The sequence below is a fragment of the Antrostomus carolinensis genome, unplaced genomic scaffold (genome assembly GCF_000700745.2).
Source record: "Antrostomus carolinensis isolate BGI_N321 unplaced genomic scaffold, ASM70074v2 scaffold42791, whole genome shotgun sequence".
Lineage (NCBI taxonomy): Eukaryota > Metazoa > Chordata > Aves > Caprimulgiformes > Caprimulgidae > Antrostomus > Antrostomus carolinensis.
The window spans coordinates 1-9,830 of NW_010294268.1; the positions used below are offsets into that span (position 1 = coordinate 1).

At 36.7% G+C, this 9,830-nt stretch overlaps 1 protein-coding gene across 1 annotated transcript; it reads left to right on the forward strand.

Moving 5' to 3' along the window:
- Positions 1-1,460: 1,460 nt before the first annotated feature.
- Positions 1,461-9,144, forward strand: RNF141 (ring finger protein 141). The gene is made up of 5 exons (XM_010177575.1): positions 1,461-1,663; positions 3,151-3,259; positions 3,718-3,899; positions 7,051-7,158; positions 8,814-9,144. Exons 1-5 carry the CDS (start codon positions 1,479-1,481, stop codon positions 8,962-8,964), a joined length of 735 nt encoding a protein of 244 aa, XP_010175877.1. The 5' UTR covers positions 1,461-1,478; the 3' UTR covers positions 8,965-9,144.
- The last annotated feature ends 686 nt before the right edge of the window (positions 9,145-9,830 follow it).

Genomic DNA, 9,830 nt, shown 5'->3' on the forward strand with positions numbered 1-9,830 from the left:
GGTTTTTGTCCAAACCTTTCTGCCATAACGGCCTTCTGTTACCAGCTGGGTGGGCTCACACACGGCCCTCAGCTTCCTCGGCCGGACGGCATCGCAGCGGGGGGGGCACACACAGACTGCAGGACACGGGATGGGCCGTGTCTGAGGGTGAAGGGTTGTGGGGGTGAAAGGTTGTGCTTCGAGTTACCTTGTGGGTGTGAGCTCACCGAATATAAGGTCTTGATAGCAGGAGGAGTGAGTGGAGGGTGATTTAGAAGGGGAAAAGTGATTTGAGTGGGAACACATCTGTGTGAGAATAGAAATTGCTTAAAACTCGCATGTCAGACTGGAAGTTTACTCTCTGGTGTGAAATACCAGAATAGTTCGTAGAATGCTCATATATATATATGCACTTTATGTGTGCCATGTTTTTCTTACACCATGGCAAGATGCTGACAACTGTAGACCACATTCCCGGGCAATTTTATGCCCAAATGCAGCTATACTTGCGTGCAGGATGGAGTTCTGTTTTTCTGAGATGTCTCTCATAAGGGGTGTGTAATGCACCTGGTATCAGATTATTCCATGTTTAAATTAAGGAAGTTATTCTACAGGTAACTTGCCATTGTGGACCTCTGTCTGTACAAGTCTTAAAGGGGCATGAAACTACTGGTTTGCATGACAAGTGACGAACTCTACAGCCAGAATTAATGAGCACAGCTCTGCTATTTGAAGATAAAGAGCAAAGAGAAATTTTGAGGGAATGTCAAATGAGAGGAGGGATCAAGGGCAGGAAGACTCAGAAGGCATAGGGTAGATCCTTATGCAGACTTTGGGGGAAAAAGATAGGAGTGTGAAGGAAAGGTAAAATAAGTTGAAATTGAAGTTGGAGAGGTTTGAGCTAGTCAGTTCTGTAATACATCCTAAAGTTGAATGTTTTGTGCAGATAGGCAGATTTCTAAATTGGTTTATACTTTCTTTGACTTTCAGTTTAAGAATGCTGTGAGAGTTCTTTTGATCTGCCAGTGACAGGCTGATGTAAGAAAGTTAATTCCTGCAAAAATAATGTCTGTGTACAGACATAGATTGATATGCTTGTTTGTAGACATTCTTACTTTCATGTGCAACAGATATTTAGGAAAAACAAAGATTTTCATAAATTGCCATTGTCATCTTAAGACTTTTTTTTTTTTTCCATTCCACTGGATGTATTTATATCTGTGTGTTGGAGTTGCTGAAGTCTGAAATTCTCTCTCTTTAATATAAGTATTGCTGTAAGCAAAATAATACATTTATAATAAGTTGTTAATGCCACATTTTAGTCTCTTCTAAGTGTTCTGCTTTGTTTCTGATTGGGCTGTTCAAGTTATGTTACTGTAGAATAATTAGACTGGTTAGTGGGTAGCTAAACTCTTACACTGAAAAAAAAAGAGAGTAGCTATTCATAAAACATAAATTTAACTCTCTAAATATATTTTTAGCAGAGACTCTACAAGTGAATGAGAACTTCTTTCTATGGAACTGAGGTGAAGAACTTCACCATGGGTCAACAAATTTCAAACCACACACAAACTGTAATTAACAAGTTGCCAGAAAAAGTAGCAAAGCATGCCGCTTTGGTTCAAGAAAGTGGTTTCCTAACGTATGAAGAGTTTCTGGGAAGAGTAGCTGAACTTAATGATGTGTAAGCCTTACTTTGTTTCATTCTGGGTTTTATGTTTTATGGAGAACTTGTATGCAGTGTATTCTGTTCTGGCTAAGCCAGGGCTGGCCATCTGGTTTTGAAATGTTTCCATCAGTTCGTAAAGTTTCTATAATGGTTGTAATTACACTTCAAACACAAAGCCATTTCTCCACCTTAAATTCACTTTTCTCCAATACTCTCTTTCCAGCAAGTGCTGCTTCTCTCAGAAGTTCACAAGAGGTAGATGTGTAGCAGTATTTTTGTTAGTGTCACCTGTCTGCCTTACTCCTCTCCCCTGCACCAACCGTCTAAAGGTGCAGTGCTGCTTCCTCTCTGCCCATCATTTTTGGGAGGAAGTAGCAATATGAGCCCTATGAAGACTAGGAAGGTAGTACCTGAGATGGAACTGTTTTGTGACTGTCTCTCCTACTCTTGTGGACAGGCAGTGCTGTTCCTCATTAAAGATGACACGTGCCTTACTATCTGAAACCAGTGACCAAGATAGTCCCAAACAAAAGGCTGCATAAGTAAGATTTTTCGTAGCCTGCCTTTTGTTTGACTGATATGTTGATGGTAAAAAGAAATGAACAAAAAAGTAGATTTGTCATTTTTACCTGGTATTTATGGTCTAAAATGATATGAAATGGAAACATACATGCTGAAAAGGGGCTTTGTAGTGTGTGGCTTTCAGTAGTGTTTGATGTTTAACTACCATGTGAATTTGTATTCAGTTTAGAAATTGTCTTGTACAGTGCCATAGTTTTATGATTGACCTTCAAGATCAGATAGCTGTCTTCTGGGTAGACACATAAATAGATTTTGAAGAATGTTAATTTATTTTTTACCTGAGAATATAAGCATATTTTACTATAACTAACTCCAAAATATCGTTGTTATTCAAGGTTTTTTATTTTTTTATAGTGTTTACGTCAACCTGAATGTACATAACTTATTCTGATTCGTATGGAATAGAACTTTGTGTCTATTCCATTAAAAAAAAAAAAATTGCAAAACCCCCTAAATCTCAGGGTTACCGGAAGCTTTCACCTTACTGCTTCATTATTAATATGTGCTAACAAAAACACACCTCATCTGCATGTATTGGTACTTGCATGCTTTTTTTACATACATGGTAGGGAAATAACGTTTAGATTGGACCACAAGATTGTATGATTACTGTAATAAACAGTGAAAGTATATGTAAATTAAAATGTCTGTGAAGGGCACTTGCTGATGTTGGATCAAAAGACTTGCACATCATTTTCTGAAATTTACTGTGCAATTTAAAGTGAAATGGACTGTATATTTTAATGACATGCTAAGAAGAAGGTCATTACTATCTAATTTCATGTCTCTGAGCAATATTGATAAAATCACTTTAAGAATAAAGAGCATGTAGGTGAACAATAAATGATACCGCAGTGGCTGAGTTTGCTGATCTTTGCATGTCTAGCACGTGATGTAGAACTGATGTGTCTTTATTTCAGTACTGCAAAATTGGCTTCTGGACAAGACAAACATCTGTTATTTGAAGTACAACCTGGTTCAGATTCTTCTGCTTTCTGGAAGGTGGTCGTTCGGATAATATGTACTAAAGTAAGATTGCTGAAAATTTTAATTTGGTGGGGTTTTTGTGTACAGATAGATATTTGAGGACTGTCACTTTTACTGGTAAAATCCAACACCTGCTACATATATATTTTAGTATATATTTTGATATAGATGATGTATTCAAGGATTCTATTTGGGGTAAATTAAGTCTAAATTGTACATTTCTGCAAAAAGCAGGTTAACAAAAACATTTTCAGAGCTAAGTTTAAGGAATTTATATCTTCCAATGGAGTGCTTACAGCCCATTAGTTATGAATTCAGATGATTTGTGAGGTCGAGTCATGGTAATCAACTCTTACTGAAGCAGACTGCAATTTGCTAACATAGTGATGGACACTTGGGAAGGTGCCTAGTGCCATGAGAATTGCAGTGCATTAGAAGAATTTCGAGCAATGTCAAGTAAAAGTCTGATATGTAATTGTAAATAATTCTTGTATCTTAAGATAAATAAAACAAGTGGCATCGTGGAAGCTTCCAGAATCTTGAACTTGTATCAGTTCATTCAACTTTATAAAGATATCACCAGTCAAGCAGCAGGAGTTCTTGCCCAGAGTGGTACTTCTGAAGAAGCTGCTGAGAGTTTGATGTCTGTGTCATCTTGTCAGGCCAGCTTGTGGATGGGAAGGTATTTTGAGATACTCTAGCTTCTGACCATAGTTATAACATAATATTTTGGAAGTTGTGTGTAAAACCTGAACTACAAATACGTAATGATCAAAACTGCATGTTCTTGTCAAATGCAGACTTTGTATCATCACAAACATGAATAGCACACCTCCTCTTGTACCAAGAGAGCTGTAGTGTACTTGGGTGAAATTCTGTTGGTGCTACCATAACTTAGCTTCAGAATGATTGTGTTAATGATCAGTTCTAATATAAACATGGTATATGTTGAATCTCCTGAATAAAGAAACAGGAGGAAATGTAATCAGCTGCAGCTACAAATCTAGGGAGTTTGACAGTGTTTGTTTAAACAGATTTTGTTATTGTTCCACTTAAACTTTCTCTTCCTCTTTTACATTTTGGCATGTGAAAGTTCCCATCTGTTACCACTAGAAACCCATCAATTATAGTAATAATTTAACTTGTGAACTGTCTCACACATGTTGACATCCTGCTTTGTTAACTAGAGGAAAAGCAAAAAACTGAGGTCAACACCTGCAATAACTTCAGTTCACTGAATGTAACAGCAAGAAGCTTGTCACCCTTTCCCTATGTGGAAATGTTGCTACCAGTAATTCCTTAGTTTAAACTTTGTGAATTAGTTCAGAGTTCTAACTCAGTTTTAAGTGAGATAGAGTTAGATTTTACAAGAAAAAATGGTAAAGGGAGTAGTTCTCTGTATCAGCCAGGGAAGAACTGGTAGCCAGGTATTTTAACAAAACAAGTTGCTGAGCTAGTTAACTGTTTTTAGAATGTTACACTCCAGCTGCTAGATTGAGAAAGGGTCAGCTATGTTGACATTCTACAGAGAATCCACTGGTTTTTCTAAGTCAGTGGATTGCAGAACGTGTTAATTTTTTTTCCTGTTTCTCTTGTTTGGGATCAAATAATCTTAAGTTATCGGCTGTTCCGAGTTATTAAAATGCTAGAATCAGGTAGCAAATTGAAGACATGTTTCGGAAAGCGTGTTTTCCTGCTCCTTCTCAAAGGTAGTTACACTAGAACACATATATATCTGGAAACAGCCTTTTGCTTCAAACGAACAAACAAAAAACCCCACAAACCACCAGATGCTTATGCAAAACAACTTCATGAATTGCTGAAGTCAATTAGTAGATATAAGGCTTCCTAGCTGAGTTTCTTTTTCAATTTTCAGACTTTGAGATAGGGGAGATGAGCATTCTTTGTAAAGTTCATCACTTGAGGTAGTATTAATGACAAATAACAACAAAAAAGAGTATACTTTTGTAGTATGCTGGAATTTAGTGAGCTTGTATTGAAGTTTTTCAAATCATTAAGGAAAATTCAGGCTGAAGCACCTTCAAGTATTTTACACCAAGGAAATCTTCTGTTTGTTTTTCCATTGTATCCTCCCATTTGCCTAAATTCTTCCCACCTTTAGAGATTTTTCAGCTCTGCAAGAGCTAGCTGTCACTGTCCCAAAATAGCAGACATTATCTGTTTCATTCTTCTTCTTATCTTAACTTCTTCCACTGGAATAATACCCCATTTCTAGAACATCCACTTCCTATTTGGAGCATTCCAAAATATCCGCAAGTGTTTTACGCTTTCTGATAATGAAGAGACAAGCATTTCCTTAGTTTAACTTAGCCCTATGACTAAATCTTGGGTTCCAGAAACTATAAATAGGGTATCCATTTTAAGTATGATTGTTTGTTTATACACCAGCAAATCTCAAAATTTGAAGTATTATCAAAGGTTAGTACTCAAAGTTGCATAGGGGAGGGAAATTAAAGAGAGCAAGTCCAAATAACATAGTGAGCTAATCAAAAGATTTTTTTTTGAACCTGTTGTCCTCACTGTATGGGAATCACCATCTGTAATTCTACAAAAAAATCTCCTAGCGTTCTAAAGTAATTTCTCAAAAAGCAAATTGAAAAGGAAAGCCCAAAGACCTACTGAAGAATAAAACAAAAGCATGTTAATTGTTGTCCATTCGCTGGCTAATTTGTACAGTTAAAAAACTACTCTGTATTTGACAGGCTCTCAAGATACCCAAGCAAAAGCAGTCTGGTCAGTAGTCACTAAGATGGACTGTCTCTCCTGAAGTGCCATTCTTTCTAGAATGCTACCTCTGTGCCCCAAGTCACAGAAGGGATTCACAAATCAGGAGTTTTTGAAAACCCTAAAAATTTCAGAACACTTACTTGGCTGTCTTGGAAGTGAGTCGTGACTACAAAATTAGTGAATTTTACATGTCTAGTTACGTCAGTGAAAGCTGAAGATTCTCTGCATCTTTTCACATTTGAGAAATCTTGGTAATGCAAATATTTGAGATAGTACTGTTGGGGACTTTAGATACAGATATCTGTTATTTGGGGGGAAAAAAACGAAGTCAGGTAAAATTAAAATGTTTGTTCCAGGGAGTGATCTAATTTTTAAACTTGCCACCCACCCCCTGCCCCCAAAAGAACACTTAGAAGCTTAACTGGAAAAGCTGTGGTAACAGTCAACTTGAGAGAAAGTCCTAATTTGAAGGAGCGATCATGAGGAGTGTATTGCAAGCTAAAACCAGCCTTTTCAATCTAGGGAGCACTTTAGCTCTTGGCATTTTGGTGGCACGTAAAATTAGCCAACATGCATTCTAGTAGTGATCCTCTCGTTGTGCATCTTTTTATCTAGGAGATAAGCCAGGACACAAAAATAAAGTTCATTATGAAATAGTTCAGCCTGACACCTGTGAAGGGAACGCAGATTCTTCTGTCTTTAGCATTTACAGCGCTTCTGTTCTCTTGCCCAGTCAATGTGATATGTAACAGTTACAACTTATCACACGTTCTTATTGATACAAAAAAGGATTTACATAACCCTTTGCAACAACAAAAGCATCACATGAGACAAAAAATAAATGTTCATTTACTGCTGTTTGTTGGTAGCTCGAGGCTATGTCTGCTGACATAGGCTGGGATGATGTAACTAGTCCATTCACAAAATTACGTGTTCCTTGTAGATAAGCACAGGTGATCCTTTCTGTCCATCACTAATTATGAAAAATATATCACATATTGTGTAGCAAATATAGTGTAGTTACTGAGGCATAAATATAAAACAAATTAATTACCTGGGAGAAAATACTGTCTTCTCTTCTGCAGGGTTAAACAGTTGACAGATGAAGAGGAATGTTGTATCTGCATGGAAGGGCGTACTGATTTAATCTTGCCATGTGCTCACAGTTTCTGCCAGAAATGCATTGATAAATGGTAAGATATATTAAAGGATATTCATTATTTTGTAGTAGGTACTGGTTATCTGACATGTTTCAGTCTGGTCTGCCAGATTCCTTAGTCCCATATAATTTAATGTCTGAAGCTAACAATCATATGCTACGTAAGAAACTTGAGTAAAATTAGACTGCAGCAGAAGGAAAGAAGGATTTCAGAATTTGTAAATATCTAACAAATAATTTAATTTTGAAAAAAGAGATGTGAAAGTGCATTTCAGCATTTTTTTGTAATTTCTTATATCCTTTTATTCTTGTAAAATTAAATTACTGTATTCTTGCTTGAAAACTAGACAAGATGGTATATGCTGATGCTGGAATGTTATGCTTCACAGAATATCATTAAGAGCTTTCTAAGTAAAAAATCAATAGTTGGTAAGACTGTGCAAATATGAAGGCAAGTTGGACTGTCTTATCACTTATTTTGGAAGTAGAGAGATTTTTTTTCCATGTAATATGCTTTAACTTGAAATAAATAGTGTACAATTTACTTATTTAAATATATCTGACTTTTCCAGGAAAAGATTTCTTCTCAGTAGCAACGCCTTCAAATTTATGTATGACATGTATCTTACAATTGAACTGAACAGCTTTTCAGCTTCTACATATGTCTGATACACCAGTTGTTGGAAAACAGAGAGAAAAATTGCTTTGTAGAGGAGCATAACTCTTCTCTGACCATGCAGAAGACCTACAAGGATTAGGCAGGTGTTCTGGCAGTCTAGCATTAGGTGATACAGATGTTCTCAGTTAAAGGCTTTTTTTGACTAGTTAATGCAAACGATTTTACTTTTAAGTCAGAGAATTTGTGCTTAAGAATTTGTTTTGTGCCTTTTTCAAAGGCTTATCAAGGAAGTTACTCTTAAAACACTAAGCTCCCACAAGGAAAAAACATACTAAAAGTCATTGGATCTCAGAGTATAACTAGTCATCTCTCTTTCTGGGAGAATATTTTTAACATCTGTCAGCAATACAGGGCTTAGTTTGGCGGCTGTGGTAGAGAGCAGATTATGTTCTCCTTTGGCTAATGAATCAGCTGAACTCGTAACTATGTTCCAGTTATACCATTTTTGGTATTCAGTGTTTAAGGTTCATCTCTTCTTAATCTAGGCATATAACAGGTTCCCAGCTCAGAAGCATAATTGTTTGGGACCCCTGAGTTAGTTGGTGGAGGGGGATGGGACCCTGAGGGACCAGTTCTAAACTTCAGTGGCCTGAATGACCCAGGAACAGGGTTCCTTTTTCTCTTTAGATAGGAAGCTTATGGGGACTGATTTCTGAAGTACCTCAGGTGAAGATAGGAAGAATTAATTTAGACCATGGATTTCCATTTAAACTTTCTAAGGTATCTAGATGGATTCTGTTTAACCTGAGCAAACTTGATCATGAGGAACATGACTCCAAATTTATCACTCAAAGAATGGAGCAACATTCAGAATTGTTGGCCAATCTTCCTCACAGAGAAAATGTTATTAAACAAACAAAAAAATATATCGGTGGTCTAATTCAGTTAACCTGGTCATTCTTGAAGTTCTCACTGGGTTGTTTTTTTTTTAATTTGGGGGCTCTTTTGGCTTTTTGTGGCCAGGAAGAGACCATCAATGAAAACTGTTCATTTCTCTGGCATCCTAACAGGAGTGATCGTCACAGAAGCTGTCCTGTCTGCCGTCGGCAAGTAACTGGGGCAGGTGATTCTTGGGTGGTCTCAGATGCACCTACAGAAGATGATATTGCTACTTATATACTTAACATGGTCGATGAGGCAGGCCAGCCTCACAGACCCTGACACTGGCCAACAAGCTGATAATAGCAGAAGCACTTGAAGCTTTTGTTTTCATGAACGTCTGTTTTTACCTCTTGTTGCCGTTCTTCCACAGTCTGTCCTTTACTTCTCTTGGCTGCTGTGAATCTACGCTGCTCTTCTAAAACACGGGGTATATGAGCCAGTCCATGTGTGTGCAGTCTTTATTATTAATCTGTACTTCCAGTAAACTCTTTGATCATTAACAAAGTTTATTTTAACAACAACTTTTGATATTAATTAACAGTTCGACTACTAGAGGAAGCAATTTATAACAGTGCAACTACAACTGCTAACTGCTGTTTGAACATCGCAGTGTGCTGCTACAGAAGATGAACAGTGTCAGATGGCGTGACCTCACAGTTCTTATCCTTAAAAGCAGTCTCTTTTAGTTTTGTTACAAATATGAATAAAGATGGTGTTACCACTAGTGATTATTAATTTGAAATTTTACAGCTGAAACTTGAAGATGTCCCACTGCCTGTTCTTCAGTAGCCAGTTCTTACTTCTTTTAGTGTTTACAGATGCTGATTTCAGTCTGATCTGAGTTTTAGTATTAATTATTTTAAAACTGTTCTGGAGAGCATAGGCAACTCTCTAAATGTACTTGTGCACTTCCCTTTATTCTCCTAACAAGATTATATCTTAGAATATTTTTTAAAAATATATTTAGCATAGTCTTACTAGCTTGGAAATATTAAACAGTTTCATACACAATCCTAAAAAAAGTAAATCAGTTTCTTAATAGGTTTTTCATCAAGAACAGACAAATTATTTTTAAACATTAGGCATATCTGAAGAGAATTACTTTGTTTGAATTAGCAGTTAAGGTGTATTTTAGTCTGATTCTG

Bases quoted from the DNA above. Each gene is read 5' to 3' on its own strand.
- RNF141 (XM_010177575.1), top strand. From the start codon at position 1,479: ATGAGAACTTCTTTCTATGGAACTGAGGTGAAGAACTTCACCATGGGT. The intron at 3,260-3,717 runs GTAAGATTGCTG...TTGTATCTTAAG, and splicing joins TTCGGATAATATGTACTAAA to ATAAATAAAACAAGTGGCAT. The intron at 7,159-8,813 runs GTAAGATATATT...GCATCCTAACAG, and splicing joins CAGAAATGCATTGATAAATG to GAGTGATCGTCACAGAAGCT.